General features: G+C 43.9%; 1 protein-coding gene across 6 annotated transcripts; it reads left to right on the top strand.

Moving 5' to 3' along the window:
• Positions 1-213: 213 nt before the first annotated feature.
• Positions 214-21778, top strand: pax3b (paired box 3b). Of its 6 annotated transcripts, XM_076142279.1 has the most exons (10): positions 214-298; positions 757-992; positions 1194-1323; positions 1621-1764; positions 6598-6603; positions 14360-14559; positions 15295-15460; positions 15883-16097; positions 19009-19288; positions 21487-21778. In XM_076142279.1, exons 1-10 carry the CDS (start codon positions 214-216, stop codon positions 21519-21521), a joined length of 1497 nt encoding a protein of 498 aa, XP_075998394.1. In that variant the 3' UTR covers positions 21522-21778. The 6 variants fall into 6 exon arrangements, with proteins under 6 accessions (XP_075998394.1, XP_075998386.1, XP_075998350.1 ...); XM_076142271.1 differs by lacking the exon at positions 6598-6603 and having other exon boundaries at positions 19009-19293; XM_076142235.1 differs by lacking the exon at positions 6598-6603.
• Positions 21779-25188: the final 3410 nt, after the last annotated feature.

Raw genomic sequence — 25188 nt, forward strand, 5'->3', positions numbered from 1 at the left:
GAGGCGGAGGTTCTGATTTCTGGGACTTATATTTTTTTGGTTTGCGGCTAAGACGAACCGAAGCTAACCACCCAGGAGAGCTAACAAGGCTACGCCGGGCGCGTTTTACAACCAATTTACCCGAGTCGCAGTGTTTCTAACTGGGCTGTGGAGCGAGCAGCAGCCTCCCCGGTAAAGGAGGGAGGTGTATCGTAAGTGGCGTGGCGCGGAGGTATGACTGCGTTGGCGGGGTCATTTCCGAGGATGATGCGACCCACGCTGGCTCAGAACTACCCCCGCAGCGGGTTCCCCTTGGAAGGTAAAACATCACAGCCCGGGATGGACGGGTGGAGAGCCGGGCAGCCGGGCTCCAGGGGCGGCTCTCTGTCCCCTGGTCCCCTGTCACGGGCCTGTTACTCTACTTTACCCCAATAACAACACACACTCTCTTTTTTTTTTAAAGCTGTACTGCCTTAAAAGTTTTAAATAATTCTAATTAATCTAATCTGTTATTACATTATTTCATACGAGTAATATGTTGGAATAGCTGAAGTTTGCGCAACTTTAATTTAAGTTAATGGTGTATTCATATAAATAATTACGAATACGTTTGGTTATGAATAATGTCAATATTTCAATCAGCATCAGAAATGCCTATATTTTAACTAGGCATGACGTATTTGACCAAACCGAGCTCCATGAAATACAACGTGTCATCGATATGAGTGTGTTCGGTGTGTTTGTTGACAAGTTCCTCTCCTGTTTCTCCATCTCTAGTTTCTACCCCGCTGGGTCAAGGGCGAGTGAACCAGCTCGGAGGTGTTTTCATAAATGGCAGACCTTTGCCCAACCACATCCGGCATAAGATCGTGGAGATGGCCCACCATGGCATCAGGCCGTGTGTCATCTCCAGGCAGCTCCGGGTCTCTCACGGGTGTGTGTCCAAAATCCTGTGCCGGTACCAGGAGACGGGTTCCATCAGACCCGGAGCCATCGGTGGGAGCAAACCCAAGGTAACAGAAAGAAAAATCTTATGTACCAAAGTTTTATAAACATTTCCTGCGACGTACATTAATTTTTGAGACATTTCACACATCTTGAAGGCTGTTAATTCTGCTACCTAAACATATGAATCAAGCTTTCTTCAACGTTATATGTGATGTGACAACTGTAGTTACACAAAGTTGATCAACTCTGATTTTGATCTTTAAAAGCAGGGAACGATGCCGGACGTGGACAAGAGAATAGAGGAGTACAAGCGGGAAAACCCGGGTATGTTTAGCTGGGAAATTCGGGATAAATTACTGAAGGATGGGATATGTGACCGCAACAACGTTCCTTCAGGTAAAAGCGTAGAAATGACGTTATTATTATTAATAATAATAATGTTAGTGGCTACTTTTATTGTTAACTATTTTTTAACTTTATTTAACTTAACAGATTGAATTAAAAAAAATGGACATTTTCAGGAATCAGGAAATTCTATGAATTTTTAGTTAACTCTTATTTGTTGATGCTGTGTAATTCTATTTATTTATCATATTTAGTATATTTGAATCAGTTAATACCGTTTGAGTTGTTTTATTTTATTTCACCTGTTCTTTTTGTGATGAAATGCATTTTGATGTAATTTTTCCTCAGTGAGCTCCATCAGTCGCATCATGCGGAGTAAGTTCGGAGGAAAAGGCGACGAGGAGGAGGATGAAGATGAAATCGAGAAGAGGGAGCTGGAGGAGAGCGACCGGAGGGCCAAACACAGCATCGAAGGCATCTTAGGAGACAGATGTGAGTGGAACCCTCCAACTTCTTATACTCATGTGAAAAAATAAGTGTTTAAAACTTTAAATCAGGGGTTAGATTTGTGTTAACACTGATCCGAAACTGACACACAGAGCAGCACGGGAACCTGATTTTGCCCGATTTTATCTGTCAGACACTTAAGGTTAATTTGTAAGGAATGTTCCTGGAACATATTAGAGGAACAACCCATCATAACTGGGGCGACTTCCATTGAATTAAAGGAGTTCTAGACCTCTATATCTATAATTACACGAAGAACTTTCCTCAAAACCCCTTAGAAACCCACAACCTGTTGATCGCAACAGCCTGCGTGTGTGTAAATGCTGTAAAAGTTGTTGTTGTGCGTGGGGGTGGAGAGTGTGTGTCGTCCTTTGTTAAGAACGCTTCATCCTCCGCATCTCTCCCGCTAATGTCTCTCCCATGAGGCCTGACACCGTAAATCAAACAGCAGGTGATGGCTCATGTGCAAAGAAGAGCGTCTGTGCGTGTGTGTGCGTGCGCGCTGGCGTGTGTGTGCGTGGGAGTGGATGATAGTGAAGGAGATGGATAGCAGGCGAGATCTGCATATGAAGTGTATTAAAAAATGTAACTGTTGTGGATTTGAATGTTGAGTGAATGAAAAGACAAACATGTACAGAAGTATGAGACAGTTAACAGTTATATAAAACAATATCATTGTTCTGTGCACCGCTGCTGATCATTGTTAGTTAATTAGTTTACTATTCGTTATTTTATTCCGCTAATCAATATAAACTGGACAATACTAGCATCAAAACTAAAATACGCCATTTCTTACACTTAAAGTATGGCTTAAAATACCTAAAATGAGCAATATTCAGTGCTTAAATCAACTCCTAACTCAGACTCATTTTGAGAAACAGGTGGACTTTATATTTTTCCCACGTTTCCACATATAAGAGGCAAAGTAAAGGTACGATCCAAACTCCAGTGAGGAACGTTAGAGGGAGCATAGCGACCCAAAGTTGCGTCTGTTCTTTCCCCTTTAGCTTTGTCGTCGGATCAATAATTTGTTACACTCGCCTTTTTTCCGTTACATTGTCTAAAATGGACAAATCCTCTCCTCAAACATCTGTGAAACAGCCTGCCTCAACACGGATAAACCCACACAGCCTGAACAGCTTTTAATTCACTGAGGCAGCGACTCAACTTTACAAACTCTTTATTAACTGCTTTATTTGATTTATATTGGACTTTATTTAGGGCTCAGAGGCTTTGGTAACTCAGCCTATGAAGGGAAACAGCAGGGGAAAATGACAGAAAGCGATAAGTGTAATGTTGTTTTGAACGTGGTCGCGCGCCATGTTGGATTTGTTACATATTTCCTGCCAAAGGGCGATAAGAAGAGCCAAAGTGTCGAGTATTTCCTTTTAAAACAACAACAGAAAAGAAGGTGCGACTCTCGTCCTCTTGTATCCGAAGCGGCCGCCATTCTAAGGGGGTGAGAGATAATGGACTGGCCCGATGAGTTGATCAAACATTTGCTCAACGGTTTCCATCTCGTCACAAAGACACGCCTCGCGCGCACAACGGGACGCTCGCGGGATGAACTTGGGAGACAAAAGCGCCCCGAGTCCATTTCGGGAGGAGCTCGCGCTGTGGCTGTGCGCGCGCGGACAAAAGGCCGGCTTGGAAACAGCTTTGGCCGCCATTATAGAAGAAGGCAACCTGTTTATAATTCAGCCAGGAGAAAGAAGAAGGGGAGAGGGGAGCTTCTCCGCAGAGAGCCCCGACAAAAGACATTATGAGGCAGCAATGAAGGATGAATTATTCAGGGACCCGGCTCCTGCGCGGTTTAGAGGCCCGCTCACCAGAGAAAATGGCCGTTTTCACCTACAAAATGTTTCCTATTGGGGTCGGCGAGAAGACGACCGCCATTCAAGAGTGGCAACTGAGGCCTCTGAAAGCCCCTCACGTCCAGCCCCACGGAACACACGCACGCGCGCGCGCGCACACACACACACACACACACAAACACACACATACACACACATGCAGAACTCAAACCAGGATTGTCTCTCTCTAATGTGAAAGTGTTGATAAACGCACTTTGAGTTTAGACCACATTAGATTGGAAGAAAACATGGAAACTCGACTAATTAGCCTCGTAAACGCATTAATCAAACATCGATGACATCATTATTAAAACGTATTTTGTGAGCAGGTCATGGAGTTGAATGTTACTGTTTTCCAGTTTGTTGACTTAAAGAGTGGTTTTCAGTATCAGTGTTATTAGAAAGAAAATGACATCTTCACGTTGATAGGCTCAAATTATTCGTATTTGTATGAAGCTTTAATAACCAAGAAGAGTAACAGGCCTTGTCAACCTTGAGGAACAGCGCTAATAACTCCGAGCCGTTTCCAGCCGCTGATCCTTGATCTATTATCGATTCTTTGATGATACCCGCGCCTTGCCCTCTGGAACATTAATAATGTCTTCTAAACGACGTGGATATTGTGCTATGTCACATTTAATGACAGAGGGAGTGTATTAAAGAGTGTTTTGGTGAATGAGGACCAATGTTCTCCCCGGAGAGCGCAGGCCTGGCCCGGAGCGCATGCTTCACAATGGGGCCCCGGCCACCCGTCCCGGCCCCGCTATATACTCCGCGCAACTCCCGACAACCAACTCACTCCCCCCCCTTTTCCTCCCACCCCTCCTCCTCCTCCCCCTCCTCTCGCTCCTCCAAATCTCTTCAAGCAGATTAAATCGACTCTTTTATTTCATCCCACTTTCATCTGAAGAGCAACACCGCCCCTCTCCCTCTGTTTCCCCTCTATGTCTCTCTGCCTGCGGCGCACTGCTCGTTTCATTTCTGCGCTGCATCCTCCGGAGCGCAAGAGCCCAAACAAAGCCGCGTCAAACTGTTTCTATCAAGTTTAAAGAGTTAAAGTTCTGCATCAGCCTTTTTTTGCGTTGCTTGTGATTTTTTCTTCTTCAAAATGTCGTTTCGTTTTAACTTCCGATTCGGTCCAACAACATATTTTCTCAATTTATTTGCACGTTATGCCAGGACAATATTTTTTCCATAGTGACGCCACCAAAATTACACGTAACACGCTCATTGAATTAACAGGCAATAATAAGCTAACATGCAAAGAAAAAATACAGTCGAGGTTAGTTTTTAAATAAAGTAATTGCAGTTATATGGTCAAAAGTGAGAGTTTATGCGGATTGAACAGGCCCAAAAAACAAACAATTAACTTATAATTTAGGGCCAAAACCTGTATTGTAAGCAAGGGTCTCCCCCGTTGTTGTCACAGTTTAATCCCTCACTTCATTTGTGTTGAGATAATGTTTATTAAAATCTTGTTCAGGGAAAGATTTGGCCACTCCAGTGGTAGATGATGTGCTAAAATTCTAACCTAAAAGCCCATAAAAGTCTTCTACACTGACGCACAATACATAAAAACCTGCAAAAACAGGATTATTTTGGTACTGAAACATAAGCAGCCCTCCTCCTCGGTTTATATATTTGGCCATACAGTTGAACCCTCAGGCCTGCTGCTTAGCTAAAACTCTTAAGTCACAGTAATTAACCCAGGAGACAAAGTTAATGATTAAAACAGTCACATGCCCCCTGCCCTCTCTCCCTCCTCCACGCTCCATATTTTCACAGTGTATCTTTAGAGTCCATACTTCGTTAGGTGAAATTAGCCAGATAATACAGAGGACCCTTGTTGAGGGCTGATACATTTTCATTTAGGCCAGTCATGTACACACACACACACACACACTGGCACATGCACTTGCACTTACATGCACGGACACACACCCAAACGCACGCACACACATTCCACTCTGCAATGCAAACAGTCAAAGGGATAACTTTATTTGGTGAAAGGGGATCCTGGAAAGGGCTAATTGAATAAGCTCAGGATCTTTGAAAAACCCCTACCATGGTGAGCGCAGTCATCATGTCATAATTAGGTTTATTGAGGCGCATTCCTCCAATCTGCCTCCATTCTCCCGGGCTCATTGTATCCAAGGCCCGGGCCAATGGCCGGGGGACAAAAGGAAACCGCCAGCAGACAATACATGAAAGAGCCATAAAGATTTAGCTGGCTTTATCACAGAAATGGAGCAGGGCCGTGTTTGTGTAAATAATTCCGAGTGAATGAGGAAATCGGGGTTTCTCCAAGTGAGCGCGATGCGTTGGCACACACTGGAGCCGTGCCAGGGTAGAGGAGAGGAGCAGAGAGGAGAAAAGAAGAGGAGAGAGAGAGTGTGAGGATGGAGGGAATAGGAGGGATGGGAGGAAGCGAGGGAGGGAACGGAGGTGGAGGCGGAGGACGCATTGAGAGCACAGAAGGGGCAGGGTTTGTGTGTTTAGTGTGTGATGATAGTGTTTGCAGAGGCTTTAGGTGAGACTGACTTTTAACACTTCACTTTTGTTCACCAGTTGCACTTGTTATCCCAGGGTTAGTAAAAGAACTCATAGTGTGAGCTGATGTGTTTAATGATAAACCCATTACTCCAAGTTGCACATACATTATTGACATGTCTCCATTATTAAAGATCGTCTCAATGTTTTGGATTTTTCTTGTTGTTGGTCGCTTTTACTTCCGAAGCACCATTTTTTGTTGTAGTGACAGCAGTGTTGTATATTTGTCAACAATAACTTTTTTGTCAAAGAGTGTTTTGAGAATCGCATGCAGAATTACACAAATACTTGATGGATTCCGTCAGCTTCTCATCGCTGTTTCTTACTCATCAAGGCCACATTGGCACAAACACAACAGATAAGGTCTCGATAGATCTCAGAATAGCTGTTGGCTATTAGTGGCCTGCGAGCCAAGTGTCTGGTGAAGAGGGTTCTGTCTGTCTCCTTGAAGAATGAATGTGTCACTCAGTGAGTCCCTGGGCACGAGGGCAGAGGGGGGCATGAGGGCCAAGTGGCGAGCACCAAATCACTCTCCTTTACCCCGAGGCTCTCTCTGTCTCTCTGTCCCTCTGTCCCTCTCTCCTCACCCCTCACTCCTCCCTCTCTCGTGAGTTTTTTCTAATAAGCCCATGCATGATGACTATCCAAGCATGAAAACATAGTTATCTGCAAATGAATGGCTGCTCTATGCTTCATTAAAGCCTCTTTTTCCTTTCACACCCTTATTGTGACCCTCTGATATCAATTCAAAGGGCAATTAATGAATGCACACCAACTTTGAAGTCAGGGTGATTTTTGAGAGGGAGGGGGCCTGTGCGTGCGTGTGTGTATGTGTGTGCTGGGGGGAGGGCGCAGGGGGTCTTTTGGGGTATTCCCCCTTCAAGACCCTCCTCTCTAGCACCCCAGCCTTCACCCGTGATGGACTAGCCACATTGAGCTGAGTGCAAGCAAACCCAAAGACGGTTTGAAGGGAGTGAAAGAGTGAAAAGGCTCAGCGAAGGTCAAGTAGAATGGCTCGCCTTAGAATAAGGCCCCTCTTTATCTGGTGCAAGTATGCACTATAGGCACAACAGCTGGGGGGAAAGGGGGAAAAGGGGAGCAAGGTTGTTTTTTAATGTGCATGCGTATGCCTGTGTGAGTTTCAGAGAAAGAACGGAAGAATGTGTGTTTTTCTCTTTGGGTGAATTTCATACATCTGTGTGCGTATGTGTTTGTTTGTGAGCATCTGTGCATGACTCGTGATTTGCCTGGTTAGAGGTTAGGTATGGGGTGTCAAAGATTGCAGAGATCAGTCAAGAGGCCAGTAAATGCAATCTATGATCGTGATTGGGGACAGGCAGCTGTCAATCACCTGACTGATGAAGCCTGACTTTCATTGAGGGCTTTGTTAACTAATTAGCCCAGAGGTCTTTGTGTCACAAGCGGATGGGTTAAACATGACTTGCAACAGAAACTATGTTTTTGCTGCAAGTCATGCCGTGTGGGAATATCGCTTGAAATAACTCACATTCACCATGGCGGCATTTTTGTTTTTAACTTTGCTGTTATTATAGAGGACCTAACGCTTAAAATTATACTTTACAAATCAGCCACAGCCAAATATCATGAGTCAGTGACCTACTTCAGAACAACAAAAATGTCTTGACAATTCTGAAATGTGTAAAATCTCCAGAGTATCACTTCAAACAGCAGATACATCTGTGTTCAAGCTTTATAGCATAAACTACTAAACATATCAATGCCAAGCACAAATGAAAAATCTTGCTAGAGTTGTGCGGGAAAATAATAAAACCAATCATTGTGTTCATTTCCTTTAATCAATGCTCAAGTCTGTTAACTTGATTACACTTGTTTCCTTGTTCAGATAAGGATTCGCTGCCAAACCTCCAGTTCCTCACTGATATTTACCAAGGAAGGAAGCTCATATCTGCCATGAATAACATGAATGCGGCTTTATATTTTATATTACATGACTTCCCGGACTAAATGCTTCACCAGATCATTTTCATATAGACAGTGTAGAAAGAGAAAAACACTGGAATCTAATTCAATTTATGATGGGTAATAAACACACTTTCACATGATTTGTATTATAATATGGTAGATTTATGCCTGTAGTCTGTGGTGGCATTTAGCAATGATTTTTCTTGTCAGCGATGCAGACAGACCGCCGTGTTTGGTTTCAACAGGTCCCTGCTGACTGGAGCTGAGAGTGCATTTGAGAGTTAAAAGATGTAGAAGAAGTGCCAGGTCACAGGGCAGAGCAGGGTCACTCTCCTCTACACCACACAGGAAACTGGGTTAGAAACACATTTAGCAACAAATGACAGGTAACTGTTTCCTGACAGCCCCCTCCCTCCCTCCCCAACAACTCCCATAATTCTTTGTTGACAGCGTCGGACCTCTTTATGCCTTTTTGTCATGTAATGGGGTTGTGACTCGTGACAGAGTTTGCTTTTGTCTGTCCGCACATAATTTTTCATATATTCACACAGCGGTGCACGCCTGCATGTGCTCAAGCCAGCACACAAAACACACACAAAACACACACACACACACTCTCTCACACAGCTCTGGCACACTCTCATTTACAGGGCAGCTGTGAGGGTTGAAAGTCCTCCTTAGCAAGTCAAGTGAGCCCCCTTGCCGCCACCCCCTCGTGTAACCCCCCCTATCCCAAATATCCACATGCACACAGTCTTTTTTCTTAACCCGCCAGAAAGAGGTGCAGATGGGTCCATAAGCTGTCAGTAAAGCCATTATCTGGCCCAGCATCTGCCTGCCTTGACTTCTATATACTGTTTAATGCAGTTGGCCAGTCACTTAGTCGGCCGGCCTCTGAATAGGAGCAGCATAGCCGGCCCGCCCAAATAAATGCTGCGTTTGTCTCCTCTGCCTTTTGTTTTGTGTTTTTGAGAGTGGTAGGTGGGGAGAAGGGGGGTGGCCAATGTGTCAGAGGCTCAATTTACCCTCGCTATTAACCAAACCCCCAGAAGAGTTACAGGGATGTCCGAAGAGGGGTGTAAATAGCCCACATATGGTCGCTCAATTCCCCCACGTCCCAAAATCCAAGTTTGACACATCCCCTTTCTCTCTCTCTCTTCCCTTCTCGATGTCTGTCTCTCTCTATGTCTCTCTCTCTCGCTCTCTCTGTCTCTCACACACACACACATACATGCTCAATGCGTACTGTCTCATGTCTCAGTGGACATATTTAAGCCTTTGTGTCCCCATCCGACTGGGTCTCCCCCTCCCTCTAAATGCCAAAATCTTTCCAACAGTCTGTTTCAGCTAAACCCTCCATTCTCCTCCTTCTCCTCCTCGTTTTTCCTCCTCCCTGGGATGGCGCTGCACGGCGGGAGCCATTTTGGGCTTTCTTGGCCTCAGAAAGGTTGTTTTGGCTTGGAGTCCAGTGCACTGTGTGCCTCTCAGGGCTTTAGTTTGGTTAAATTAAACAGTTTTCTTTTCTCCTCTACCCCTTCCCCTACCCCCTCCATCTCCCTCTCTCTTATTTTGCGGCTTAAAGAAGCAAACGCTCCTTAGCTCCCGGGCGATCCTGCCTAGGTTGCTTTTCCAGGCCTTCCTCGCTCAGATAATTTTACCCTTTTAAGGCTCATATTTTCTCATATTTCGATGAACCGACACGAGCCAATACCACATCTGCAACCCCCCTCTCCTTTCAGCTGAGGTGGAGCAAAAGTACACAGAGAGAAGTCAAGTGTTTACAGGGGTTATAAATACAGTATTTTAAGATATAGCATATGTATACAGGCAGGGAGCGATATGAGAGTTAAAGTGGATAATTTGATTGGCTAAGGCTATTTGACAGTGCCAAATCGATGCGATCAGATCTTAGGGATAGCAAGGCGATGACGGCAAATGGGGCACTCTCAAACCACAGGTTTACAGGGCTGGAACAGATCTGGGGAGCAGTGGAAAGGTTTCACTCTCTTTTCTTCATTTCTCTTCGTCGTCTTTGTCTCTGCGAGAGAGGTAACACACATTGTAGAATCAGGGGAAAGCAAAGTGCTGTGCATGTGTGTGTAGGTCATGTGCTTGAAGTATTGTGTGAACAGATTTTGTGTTTGTTTATGTGTCCTGTGAGTAATAGAGAGTATCAGGGGTGACTGAATGTCTCTTTCGTTGCATCACTTTTTCACTACAATGTCCCCCACAGTGCTTGTGTCACCCAATCATTGGTACAGCTTGCCAGAGTTCAATTTCTGTTTAAATAAATTCTTGGAATTTTAGCTACGGTAGTCTTAAGAATTTGTGCAAAGCCGTGCAATAACAAATTAAATCAGAAAAGAATGAAGAGACTGTAACAATTGAGGCCAATGTGAAAACCTACCGGCTGAAAGACCAGAGAGAAAGAGAGAAGTAGAGCTTGTGCTTAACAAGTTCAACAAGAGAAATGTTTTACTTTTAAATCATTTGTGAATTTTAAAAATTAAAAGAATGTCCACAAACATGTTTTGACATGGCTTGCGGCTCACTAGAGGCTGTCTCAAGTCTCGCCCACCAGTGGAACACACACCACAGTTTGAGAACCACTGTTTTATAGCAGTGTCAACCACAAACACACAAAACCAGCAGGTGGTTGTGTGTTTACTGCCAAATTTAGAATTGTTTAAAGTCTCATAAGCTACACTTGGTGACTTAATTGAATTTAGAAAGATAGAGGAAAATGAAGGTCTGTCGCCCAAATAAGTACTTAGCACCACCAATCTAAGGTGAATTAAGTTTTAAAACACGGGTTTATTAAGTATAACGTGTGTAGAAAACTGCTTGACAACTGGACTCAGTAGATTGTATCAACTTGCACTCTTGAAGACTATTCACAATGGTTTTAGAGGGGTTTTCTGCCTTTCTGGATGACGAACTACAACAGGATAAAAGAGCCAAGGAAGGACATACAGGGGGTTTTGTTTTAGATTGAAAGAGAGAAGACTGGAGGGAAGTCATGTGTTGAGAAGTACTTCCTTTCACCTCGACCAGTGTCCATTGAAAAAGACACAGAAACAGAGGATCTCCTATGCTTCTACCAATAACAACAACAACAAAAACCAACACAGATGCCCAGACAGACTATCCCCATGGGGACATTTACATCAGTAACAACAGCCCCCTTTGCCCCGCTCTTCTCATCCCCTCAGGTGCTCTTACAGTTCCCTCTGGAGGAAGGGATTTTTTTGGGGGGAGGGTGTAAAACGCCCCCGACTGTGCCCCCATCCACCCACCCCTCCAGTCCACTGCGGAGACTCTTTATGCTCCCACAGCTCCCCGATGGGGCAGGTGACAGCCCTCCACTGTGAAGGGCTGAGGGAGCCATGACGGATTCCACAGATGGAGCGTGGAAATTGCCGGCAAAGACCTCAGCTCTCTGGTGCAACAAAGAGCCAGAGCCAGAGAGTCAGAGAGAAATATGGGTGGAAAAGAGAGAGATGGGGAGTGCATGAGAGAAGGGAGACAAAGAGAGGCTGTGAGGGAGAGTTAGTTGTTTGGAGGGTCGGGAAGGGGGGAGAAAAATACGAGGGGAGGGAGGAGTAGGTGGTGGTTGTTTAAGGAAGGTGGTGTGCCGGAGAAGTGTACAAGTTTGTAGGGTGAATTTTGAAATTGCTGTTGTTTGAGGGAAGTACGGGTTTGAAGTTGTCTTCCAAACAAGCCATGTAATTGTACTTAAAACATTCTAGACGTTTACCATCAACTGCATTTGCTTCCGTCCATACTGCTCCAATGATCCAGTTTCTTCTTGCAGAACAACATGGTTTCTTCTGATCTTCATATTTCATAGTATCTTAACATCAAGCAGTTTAATGATGTTAACAAAAAGTCAGTGAGTCCACTTGTGTTGTCCAAAAATGATCTGATTCAGGATTGTTCCGAGACAAGACTCCCACTTCAGAGGTGCCACTCTGTCGCTTCTTTTCAGAAATTCTTGGATCCCCGGTAGCAGTCATAACCTATAGGTAATTCCAAAGTGATTAAGGATTTTCCCGGCCGCCTCAGCATTCCCAGGGCCCAAATCCCTGTGAAATGCTGAGGAACGTGTATGCTGCGAAAGTCGGGGGAGCAAAAAGCATTCCATGCGGCCCTCCTCCAGGAACTAGAGGGGGAGGCTACAAAAGGCCCCATCTCTTGTTTTTCAGTCATCCTGTCCAAAACTCCAAAGCCTCACGCTCCACACCCCAAATTCCTTCCCTGCCATCTAAAATACACACTCCGTAACCCAACTAGTCATATAAAATGCTGGTGTGGTTGTTGTGTGGCTGAGGTGGTTAAGTGTGACGCTGCCTGGCAAAACAGGAAAGGTTTTGTCAAAAGTAAATGTTTTCTATTTCTTGATCGGTTTTACCACTGTAGGCTTTTGATGTGTATGTGTCCATTTGAGACGATGTTCACACAGAGTTTGATTCCCTATAAAAAAAGCTAGATTCAAAAGTCATTTAAAAAGCTGGCAATCTATTTGTACGAAATCACAACAAATTTGCCGGAGGCTTAAGGCGATGTCTCCATTTCTCTTGCCCTTTGAAAATATTTTACTCATCGCCTCCCTCATGCGTGAATGTTTCTTTACCAATTTGCTCTTAATGCATGTTAAGTTGACTCCCACTGCCATTGGTGTTGCGAGGAGAGAATCGCCAAAGGGGGAGAGAGGATCAGTTTCACATGAGGGGCCCTGAACTATTTGGGTTCTCTTGTATTTTATTGTTGCTTCTGAGGGGGAACTAATATAGTGTTGCGCACAAAACTTCCCCAATGCAGTGGGGGAATTAATTAAGTGCAACACAAAAAGTGGGCACTTTGGCCTTGGTGAACTTAGGAGGGAGCCAGTTGGCTGTTTGAAGTGTTGTGTATAAAACCAAGCTGCTGGCTTATAGAACATAGCGCACAATAGTATTAATTGTGATCTGAGGGAAACACATGGAAAGTAGAGACACAAAAGCTGTCAGGAGTGATAATATCATGGCAGCCCAGTCGAGCTGAACAACTCAAAAAGATGAAACACACTATTTATTTCACATTAGTGACATATTGATTCAATTTCTGTGGCTTTGGAGTTTTTGGAAAGTCATTTTTGTTTGTGTGTGTTTGTGTTTATCCAGTCAGACAGGGTCACATTGTTGACATGGACAGCTGTCTCCTGTCTCAAGGCTTACATCCACTTACTGTGTGCAGACAGTTACATGATTTTGTTGTCTGGTTGAATAAAATACAAGCCTAATTTATGATTTTATTTTTAAATTTAATAATTGCATTCCAAGTAACTGCATTTAAAATGAATGAATCATATTTAATTTCCCATTGAAATACTTGAGATGGGTTTTTTTTATATACACTTAACGTTAAGACTTGATATAGATGAATGAAAGAGAAGAAAAGAGAGAACGAGAGAGAAATGTTAAAACAATACAGCTGATTCATAGCTGTCCCTGCTTATTTTGCACTCAGATAAATAGGCATTCACCTGACAGAACAGATAGTTCCTTCTTCATCCAGCCAACCGCTCCTGGGGATCCGGGCTGCTGTCCACACACACACACTCACAAACACACACACACACACACACACACACACACACACACACACACACACACACACACACACACCCATGCATACACACGAAAAACATACAGACGCTCACGCTCAAAGAATGGCCCCTCAATCCAAATTAGCCTATTGTGTGGCTGTTAGTCCACCAGTCCCCCCGTGGTGCTCTGGGAATCATGTCCGGTGGGATTATTCCTTAGGCTTGGAATATTCCCTCTGAATGGAGCTCTGTTTGGCCACAAGACCATGAAGAAGGCTGATGCCTGATGGTGTGTGTGTGTCTAAAGAAAAAATATATAAAAGGTTTACAAGAGAAAGAAGAGGAATAAGTCCACATGCTGGCTGGGTTTAGTTACTGTTACCCCATTTAGAAGAATGTTATGTGTAGTCAGTGTTATATTGTAGCCACCTGATTATCAGAAATTAACACAATACAGATATTTTGTGGTCTGACCTTACCCTTTACTGTTGCTTTCCATCCACACAGTTCCTTAAAGCAAGATGAGACAGGCTTGCTTATGTGTGTGTGCGCACACACATAAGCAAGAGATTTTTAAGAATTCCATTTAGAAGTTTGTACTGACATCCTATCTCCCTGTTTCTCTCTTGTCTTTGTATGTGAACAGCGAGTCACTCGGACGAGGGTTCAGAAGTGGAGTCAGAACCAGATCTGCCTCTGAAAAGGAAGCAACGGCGCAGTCGGACAACCTTCACAGCCGAGCAGCTGGAGGAGCTGGAGAGGGCCTTTGAGAGGACCCACTACCCCGACATTTACACCAGGGAGGAGCTCGCCCAGAGGGCCAAACTCACTGAGGCCAGGGTGCAGGTACGATGTGGCACCACCCCATTCGCTTTGATAACCCTGTAATCCTTAAACATGACAAACACAAGGTTTTACAAGACAGCAGCTACACTGTTCACACACATTCACCTCCATCTGACGAAAACAGCCACAGACCTGTCTTTTCCATCCATCCATCCATCCATCTCTCCCTCTCTCTCTCTCTCTCTCTCTCTCTCTCTCTCTCTCTCTCACTCACTCACACACACACACACACACACACACAGACACACACACACACACACACACACACACACACCTCTGCCGCTGCTCCCAGGGGCCTAATCTGAATTTTCCTAGTCCTGATCCAGAATCCAGTAAATTCCCCTCCACAGGCTCCATATGGGAAGTGTAAGCAGGCCCAGCATGAGCCCCATCCATATGGACACGCCATGTCACTCACACACTCAACACAGTGCGTGCAGCCAACCATAGCTTGCACACACACACACACACACACACACACACACACACACACACACACACACACACACACACACACACACACTGCCTGACTCTTACATTTTTATTTTATTTCACTTTTATATTTCTGCAACTTGCACAAGGAGGACTGTAATAGAAAATGTGTGTGAGTATGAAAGTGGTGTATGTGTGTGTGAGTGTGTGTGAGACAGGCAACATTCCAGGTGGACAGAAGTGCAGTCTAGTGAAGAGCACACATAACACACACACACGCTGATGGAGTGCTCCACTTTACAGGTGTGGTTCAGCAACAGGCGGGCGAGGTGGAGGAAGCAAGCAGGAGCTAATCAGCTGATGGCATTTAATCACCTAATCCCAGGGGGGTTCCCACCATCGGCCATGTCCAGTATCCCCCCCTACCAGCTGTCTGACAGCGCATACAACCCCTCATCCATAGCACAAGGTAAGACACAGGGTTATGTAATCATCTGGCCAGTCAATATGCATTTCAATATTTCTTAAAGCATTTCAATTACTTAATTTTACATTCGTTTGAGTAAATATTGAATGAAGTTTCTACATTAAACTTGATATTGTTGCTATGGAGAACAATGCACACTGTCTATTATTGCAGTCATGTAGTGACAAATCAATATTTACTCCTGCTTTGCTCAGTGAAGTACTTTGCTTAGTTATTGTTACTGATCCAATTAATATTGAACACTGTTCTCTCTGTGGTGGAAATAGAAATTGAATTATAAAATATTAATTCCTTTTGTATTGGCAAAGAACTTCTGAAACTTTTAAAATTTCAAATGGATTCATTGATTTACTACAAACAATCCCGCAAGGTGGTTCTAATTTTCCCGGTTATGTCATTGATAGTGTCAGATCCCCCCAGCACTGTACATCGGCCCCAGCCTCTACCTCCCTCCGCAGCCCACCAGGGTCCCGGTGGTGCCGGGCAGGGAGAAGGCGGCTCGCCCTACTGCCTGGCCTCCGGACGCCACTCCTTCTCAGGCTACTCAGACAGCTTTGTCAGCCCTGGAGGACCGGCCAATCCTATGAACCCCGCCCTCGGAAATGGACTTTCTCCACAGGTGAGGCATATACAAATATATATATCTGTTAAAGTCAGACACCAAATACATACATTATTGTCTGAATTCATTCATCAGTAATTAATGGGCAATGCAGCAGCGGATACAAATGCAAAAATATAGATTTTATCAAGTCATATTCAAATTTAAAATATTTTTTCAGTCTGAGTGAGTTGATGGTTTCATTTAAATCTCAATTAATTCCAGAATGAAAATCTAATTTGACCTAATGTGTAAAAAAAAAAAAAAAAAGGAAAGTTAAAAACTATAAACTAGATTCGGGAGACTAAATTTGATTCATTTTTAAAAATCTTTCGTAGTGGATAAAGTTGGCAGAATATTACTTGTGTGCTTGACACTACTACTGCTACTGGTGTTTGCCTGAACAATGTGCTATTGGAGCAGATCTGAGTACGATTTCCCAGAGTTGAACCTAATTGAGATATGCTTGATATATATTATCAGACTGTAAAATAATACTTTAAAAAATCCAACACTGTACATGTTCTGAGCTATTTCAAACCAAATGTGAGATGATGCATACCGAATTTTACATCCACATTCACTGCATACCGACTCACCCACTCCACTCACCTTGGTAGAATTGGTAAAGTAATATGACTCAAGTACAACAGAGGACAAACTAGAAGTGAAAAGACAATTATGGCCAATTATCCAGGCATGAAGTCCCTGGGTCTTTGTACGTAGACGTAGGGTAAGACAGAGGAATAAGAATCTAACAAGCAGAAAATGAGATTTCAGTCTGGCACAACTCCTGAGAGAACAGGCCACAGCAGTATGAAGACACACTTACACCATGGCACACTCGCGTAGATACGAAATTACAACACGCACACATACTCATGGGTTCACATAATTACGAAGACACGTGCGCATAGTGTAGATAATTGACAGTTAAGGATTTTGCATCATTTTTTTACACAAATGTTACATGATATGGTTGAAAAGCGTGCACTACAACTACGACTTTAAATGGGTAGTTTCATGATCATTTGCATTTTTTTTTCATTTTTGTAATTCGGCAGCAACATAACAAACAAAATGTGATTCTTAAATAAATACCCATTATAATATTTCAAATGTCTGACAGCTGGGAATATCTGGGAATATCTGTAGGAAGTTAGTCATCATTAAATCCTTTATTAGCAGAATATTTGCATACAATTCACCCTCACAATCTTCTTCCTCTGATCTCTTGGACAGATTTGGGGCTGTCAATGTACCGCATGTTGACAAATACATACACATAAGCCAAGCCTGCAACCTTTATTTCACATACAGGCTTTATTCTGGATTCTACATGAATTCAACCATTCAGAGATGCACTGATGTACTGATGCATTCATGCAAGACACACACCACTGAATCCCTATACAAGCAAAACATAACTGTCCATACATGCACAGGCAGTTACACACACCATTGTGATAGTCAAATATGTGCAGAATCGCTGCCACACACTCATGCTGCGCTAATGCCTCAAGGGAGGCTTCTTGTGATTGCATTCTTAAAATGTTTGCCTCTGCATTCCTTCATGTGAAAGTAAAGGTTGTAATTTATTTGTATATATTTCATACAGCCGGGAAGGAATGTCCCGTCTCAGATGTTTCCTCTCTCCCGACATTCTTCCCTGCTAACTCTTGGGCACACCGATTCAGGCTGCTTGCAATAGCACCATTCCAATAAGAAACACCCTGCACGGGCCAGCCAGCAACCGTCTCACAAGACCCACAGTGAGACAGAGAGAGAATAACGAAGGTTGTCAGGCCGAGAGATAGATAAGGAGAGGAAACTATGCCAGCGGGAGCGTTAACAAAGAAGAATCTACCACTTTCAGTAACGTCTGTCACACCGTATTCTCGCTTTCTTTTTGTTTAAGTCAAACCTTCCAAATGCAGGTTAACTCTTTAGGAAAATGTTACTGAGGGAGGAAACAAAACTCCCCTCTCCAAATCAACATGGACTCCTCCATTCACCTCCCCTACTTGGGAAATGATTTAAGCAGGACCATGTGTGTGTGTTGATGTAGAATAATATGTCACTTAGAGGGCCAAGAGGACCCAAAGAGCGGTGTACCTGCTTCTTATTAAGACAGCTAGAAGAGCCTTGAGGCCTGTGCTTTGTTGAGAAAGAGGTGGGATATGATACATTTAAAGGTAGCAGGTTAAGTTAGAGTACCTTTGGTAAGCGATAAAGCCAGTCTCAATACCTTATTAACGGTTTGCACTTTGACAGACAGGTAGTTTCAGTGCGAGTTGGAGGAGGGGGGAGGGGGCGGTGGCATCAGGTCTGTTTTGAAGCACACTCCACAGACTTTACCCCACGGCTCTTTTCCGTCCTTTGCTGGCAAAGAAATATTCCCCTAAATTTGATTATCTGGTGGCTAATAAAGACCAGGTCAAGAGCTAACGGATTTCTCAAACTGTAAATCTATGCGGAGGTTGAACAGAACGGAGCACATGGAGGCCTTCCTTTGTGTTATCTTTCTTAGCATATCTTTGTTGAAGATAAATTGTTATCTTGTGCCAAAGATTTTTGGAGCAGCAGCAGGGGGAATTTTAGAATAAGTGGAGCCATGGATCTGAGACAAATTGCTTAATTCTTCCTTTCTGCTGCTATCTCTGTGGCTGTGTGGGACGGGCTCGCTGGAAGCCTTTTGATGTCTGCGACTCAGGGATTTCTTTTTTTTGTGTTTGAGTGTGTTCATATTTGTCTCTGCTTCTGTTGACACATGTTACACTTCTTTACATGTCAGATAAATGTGAGCCATATACGACATGTGACCCACATATGATCCTGAGCAGTGGTGTTCTGTAAGAGTGTGTGCGAGACAGCCTACGTCCTAAAGTTCAATTCTGTGTCCTTCCTCCCTTTCCTTCCCTTCTCTCAGGTGATGGGTCTGCTGAATCCGGGCGGCGTGCCTCATCAGCCCCAAAGCGACTATGCCATCTCCCCTCTGACAGGTGGCCTTGAGCCCCCTGCTGGCATGGCGGCCAGCTGCAGCCAACGTATGGACCACATCAAGGGCCTGGAGGGTCTGACCAGTGTTCCCTCCATGTCGGCTCTGCCCTCCCTGCCCAGCTCCCAGTCCTACTGCACGCCATCCTACGGCTCACCAGGCTACACCGTCGACCACGTCGCCTCCTACCAGTATGGCCAGTACGGACAAAGTAAGGTCAATAGACTTTATACTTTTTATTCTCCTTTTTTTTTAGGACACCCAGGCACCAGACCTGCACCAACAGATTCAAGGTGTGTGTGATGAGTTACATAGCAAGATTCATGCAAGACAAGACAAGTACAATTGCACGAACATAATGATAAGATTAGATAAAAAATGTACTTGAGCTTGGGAAGAATATTAATATAAAAGCTTTAGTTTTCATGCTTAATCTGACAACTCAGCTAGACAATAAGTGACAATCGCACCGTTGTCCGTTAATGACTTCATCACATTTTGAAGTTAATATAATATACTTCAAAGTTGGCAGGCTTATTGTATAAGTAGATATCCTGGCCTATTTTACTATTTTAGATAGCTATTTGAAATATGATCTAATAATCTAATAAAATCTAATTATTTAAGGATTTGAAATGAGGTTTTATTCAGAGTTTCAAGACGTTTTTTCTAATATTATTTGCCAAAGCTGGATCGCTGCAAATGTCTGATCTTCTTCATCTTCATATTCAGCAATTTGAATACTTGTTAGATTTCTGCATGCCTCCCATGCCGAAGCCTTAAGTTGAAACTGTGAGCACCAAATCAACCATACAGTGTGCGATCGTTTTAAACACACACACACTCAGCGAGCTTTAGCATGGACCCGAATACATGCTGCCAACAAGGGACGGGTCGTTTCAGCCAACAGCAGCAACCGTATGTTTCGGCATTTTTCGCGGGGCCCAATCAAGTGTTGGGGTTAATTGTGCAGATCTGATTCCATCTATGAAGTGATTGACCCAACACTGATATAGAATCCTGCGGTCCGGCGTAGAGTCAGCTCCCATCAGGATAAAGTGGAGCCCCAGGAGTGTGTGATAGGCCTACCCAAATGGCTGACCTGAGGGAATACCTTCCTGTTGAGCAGTGGGAAGGCCTTTTCACTCCACATTACCGTTACTATAAGGGTTTAAATCAACTTCAAACAAAGCTCCTTCTAACTTTGGACGGCAACGTCATTTTCCGCCACAGCGTGATTACAGCGGCCGCCGTTTCCAATTTGGTCCACAGGGGGTTGACCAATCAGGTTCATCCACTGACCTTGCGGCAACCTATACACAACCGGGGCCCTTCAAAGACCGTGGCAGCGGTCCAATGGGTCCGACTACACGTAGCTTTGTGGGGCGGCGAGTATCGAATGAATATCTAACTTAATATCCGAGAGCAGCAAATGTCTAATGAGATATCTCGGTGAAATATCTCAAAGTGGACAGAAGAAGGAATTAGAGCGACACACAGGAACCACCTCTAGCATGTGGCACACATACACACACACACACACACAAAAATGCAACCGGCGGTACGACACACGCCTTCGTACACCTCCACACTGTTATAAGCCTCAGCGGTCCATCTTGATGTGATTAATCAGTGCGACTGGATAGCCGGTGTGCGGTTGGGTTTGGAGCTGCAGAGGAAAGGTCTTTTCTGGGGGTGGACAGATCCTAATAGCCTCTGGCAGGGCAGCTATTGGAAACAGGTGCGAGGACTGAGGTCAGCTGGGGAAGCAGCGTCGAGCCGCGCCGCTCCAGGTTCCAGCGCAATGTTAAGAGACTGCAGATCGGTCAGCGTGCCTGTAAAACCCCGTCCACTCTCACTTGACTGTCCAGTGGAAACGACAGCGGGTAATCCGTTCAATATTTGTTTGTTGTTATTTTGCTGGTATTGCTGTTGCTAAGCAGCGGCTGCTGTGGAGTTTGGACTGGGCGCTCTGCAGAGGTCACTTGCCAGCTACAGTGGGCACGGTGCTCCGGGGTATTTTTCCTCTGCTTTTCTGTTGAAGGCTCCATTAGTGGAGTACGGTTGCTACTTTGCTAACGACCTCCTAGTTCTTCCAGAGACATAACACTCATCACCTCCTCTCAAGCCTCTAATGTCAAATGTAGGTGCGTTGCCTCGCGAGCGTGAGCGTGGGCGTGAGCGTGAGCATGAGCGTGAGCGTGACATCTCCCTCCGACGACCTTAAAACTCCAACACACTCGTAGCAAACACAATGCTAACAATACCCACATGTTAGCGGAATGGCACGCTAAAACATATGCCCAAGATTTACTGCGACAGTATATCTCTTTTATTATCTTTCCACCTTTTTATCTTTTTTTCACAGATCATACTTTAACAACTGTGTTTCATCCTTTTTTTTTACAGGTGCCCTTCCTTATTTGAGGCCTGAGATCTCCTGATCTGAAGCCGCCAACTTCACAGAGGGACGTGCATTTGTATGTACATCGATGGAAAGCTACACATTATCTGGGCCAAAATTTGCTACCATTTTACCGGGGACACATTCTCTTACCGGCGGGACATTTAGTAAAAGACTTTAGTGAAAACATGGATTTGAATTAAGAAAAAGAAGGGACCACAAGAAGGAATATCAGACCAAAAAAACGATTGATTTACTGTGAACATTGCTGAATCGGTATAGTAGATGAACAGCAGAGTTGCCAGCGGTATGTTGCGTCCCCTTAATGTGGTTGGCTCACCACATGTTGAGCTCCAGCCATCTACAGAATTCTCCACAGGATCTGAACAAACCCAGTGACCAAAACACCATCCGTGGACTCCAAATCGGCCTGTGGGGTCTTCGTTTCGGGCCTCGAAAACCCCGAATCTATCGTGGCGGACTACCAGCCGTGGAGCCGACGCTGGATGGAACATGTTTACATATCTCCGGGCCACACCAGTACATATGAAATTCCATATATTTCCAAATGATTCCCTAAATTATATCTTCTCATGGGGAAAAGAAAGAAGCTTTGATGACTTTATTGGACACTGCGTTTATTTGAGTTTTTTGCGTCTGTCCCACACACACACACACAGAGTGAAATTCCACAAAGCAAACAAACAAGCATGTCAGCAAATGAATATGTTGGGTTTATTATTCCAGAAACGCCACACTAATGTACACCACAGCTCCACCGCAAAAGTTCTTTTGAAACATTCCTCCACCTCCTCCTCCTCCTCCTCCTTCTCCCCCTCCTCCTCCTCTCCCTCCTTTCTGCCTTTCTGTCCTTGTCCCTCTGTCTCATTGATGTTACAGACAGTGAGGCAAGGATCCCAGCCTTTTGTAGTTTTAGAGAGGACTCGGAGAGGTCAGGGGTGACTTTAGGGAAAGTGACAGATGAGAGAGCAGTAGAGGAGGGTGGCAAAGAAGTGGCTTTGAGGGGGGATAGGCAAGATCGATCACAGGGTGAAAAACCTTTTTAAAGATCTTCTCCCAGCGAGAGAAAGCCACCGGGTCACAAGTCACGACCGAGAGACACTTGAGAAACCGAGAGACCAAGAGACTTTAGACTAAAGAGAGCCGTTCTCCCAGCTGACCAGACGTGCAATATCATGTATCTTAGAGTAAACCTCAGTGGTAAAACAATAAAAAACAAATGTGCCTCTTCAAATGTCTTAAAAAAAACCCACTTTGTATTCATGCTCTGGATCTGGTTTAAGAACAATGCTTGTGCGGTTGAAGGCTTACGGGTCCAAAACAAATATGAAACATTGTTAATATCTGCTTTGATAGCAGAGTGAAGGGAGCACATTTGTAAAGACTTCAATCACTGTGGTGTGTTGTGAGGAAATGAACGTATCAAGGGAATGCCAATATAAACAGCCAATAACCAGGAATGACAAAGCCAAAATGATGTGTTATTATGTTGTATTGTTTTGGACCTCCTTTATTGTTTCCTTTTTTTGCAAATGCAGGAAATATCAATAACATTTCTAATGCAGCCCAGACATATTTATTGTCACAAAAGTACTGTATTGCAACCAGAAAAACTTCAAGAATACTTTTATCTCATCACATCACCATCCAAGCATCGATACAAGCACTCTCTTATTTTGTATGTTTGTCTATGTTAGAGAGAATCTGTCCTTTTTAAATGGTTCCTTTTAATTTTTGATATATTTTTTTGTATAATTTGACAAAGCGATGACATATGTGTCATGTGTACAAGCGCATTATCATTTCTATTTATAATAAAATAAAAATCTGAAAATAGCTGCCGGCTTCATTTCTTGTCCCTCTTCTTCCGGACATACAGTAATTATTAAATGGAGTCTTTATATTTATTTTCAACTTCCCCAGAAATTAAGCAAGTGACTCTGATTCATGCTGTAGAAGAATAATAATGAATACGGAGACAAATATGTACTTTTGAAAGAACTCATTTGAACCCTCAAACCAAAATAGGACCGGCCAAATGGGGATCACCAGACATTCAATTTGACACTGAACACAACAGCCTTTCTCAGGGATAGCTGCAAACGCTCCCACATCTGCATTGGTGTGTATTAATATACCCCCTCTCCCTCCCCTGACACACACGCTCCCACCCGGCAGACCCGCTACTGTAACAAACTGACTTTTGTTTGAGAACCTCTCCAATGACGAGAACAAGCCTTAAAGCGTTTTTGGACAAACAGCCCCTCCAAACCCTCTGCAACCCATCCACCCCGCATACACACACAGGGCCCCCTCTGTGTGTGTGTGTCCGTGTGTGTGCGTGTGTATGTTTGTGCACCACATGGATTCATACATTATGTTCATGTTCACATATAGTGTTGTTTCTGTGTGTGTGTGTGTGCGTGCATGCCTGTATGTGTGTGTGTGTGTCCCTACAGCCTGAGGGTATTAAGCCTAATTATAACATTCTTCTGATTAATCGTGTCTGCTCTCAGGCCATGGATGGTGCTGCTGTGTGCAGCTCGTGCAGCCGGACCACACACTCTATAAATAAAGTCTAAGTCAATAACAACGTTAAGGATCACTCATAGTCTTGTCAGCTCTGTTTGCTAAGCTTGAATAATTCAGCCAATGTGAGGACACAGACACACACGCGCACACACACACACACACACACACACACACACTCCAATGGAACAAGCGGTGGCACTCTAATCACACATGGTGTATACACAGTTCGGCAGACACACACACTTGAGAGTACAGATGGGTGGCCACATTGCATACATGTGGCCACACTTGACCAGACACACACACACACATGTGCACACACACACTGTTTGCTTTCTTAATCAGTCCACACCATTAAAGATGAAGACAAATCACACCTGCAAAATTCCAAAGCTCAAACATTACTTTTATTAATGAACCCTCCCCATCCACTGAAAAGCCTATTATTTCTTTAATACACCCCAGAGTGTAATTAAATCAATCTATTTTCATGAGTTTTTTTTTACAAAGCTGGATAATGATACATTTTTGGATCCTTAGTTGGTATTGGAAATGCGGTCAGATCTTTTTTGCCTCAACCTTTTTTCAAATAAACTTCCATTCTGCTCAGATGGAATGAAACTAATACAAAAAGAAAAATCTGTCTGTCTCTCTGGTCCTGTTTATTAGTCCGAATTTTGCCATATTTTGTCTAGATGAATTAAAAATAATTAATAATTAATAAAAGTGATTATCTTCCTTTTGTTGTGTGTGTTTAATGATTTGGATTTCCAATGTGAAACCATTTCTTGCACTTTCTCTCACACAGACATACAAATGTGCCCGCATGCGCACACACACACAGACACAGATACACACACACACACACACACACACACACACACAAAGGGAGACTCACTCCGGCCTTGTATAACCATGTGATCCAGTAACTCACATCTCAGACAACCCCCTGGGTTAAAGAATTTGTTTTTTCCACAGCGTTGTGATCTAACATGACCTCAGGATCACGCCAACAGCTGCCTCTGTCATTCTCACTCTGTGTGTTTGTTTCTGCCATAAGTGCACACAGTATTGTAAAAAACTGGAGAAAGCTGCTTCTTCTACCAACCACAATAACTGTTGCATACAATGAATTTCACAGTACAAATGACAGC

Source organism: Genypterus blacodes, unplaced genomic scaffold (assembly GCF_046128005.1).
Source record: "Genypterus blacodes isolate CSIRO-AG114 ecotype Tasmania unplaced genomic scaffold, CSIRO-AGI_Gbla_v1 ptg000003l_1, whole genome shotgun sequence".
Taxonomy (NCBI): Eukaryota; Metazoa; Chordata; class Actinopteri; order Ophidiiformes; family Ophidiidae; genus Genypterus; species Genypterus blacodes.

Coding starts and splice junctions, on each gene's coding strand:
- pax3b (XM_076142279.1), top strand. CDS start 214: ATGACTGCGTTGGCGGGGTCATTTCCGAGGATGATGCGACCCACGCTG. Junction 1,324..1,620: donor CCGCAACAACGTTCCTTCAG/GTAAAAGCGTAG, acceptor ATTTTTCCTCAG/TGAGCTCCATCAGTCGCATC. Junction 14,560..15,294: donor TCACTGAGGCCAGGGTGCAG/GTACGATGTGGC, acceptor TCCACTTTACAG/GTGTGGTTCAGCAACAGGCG.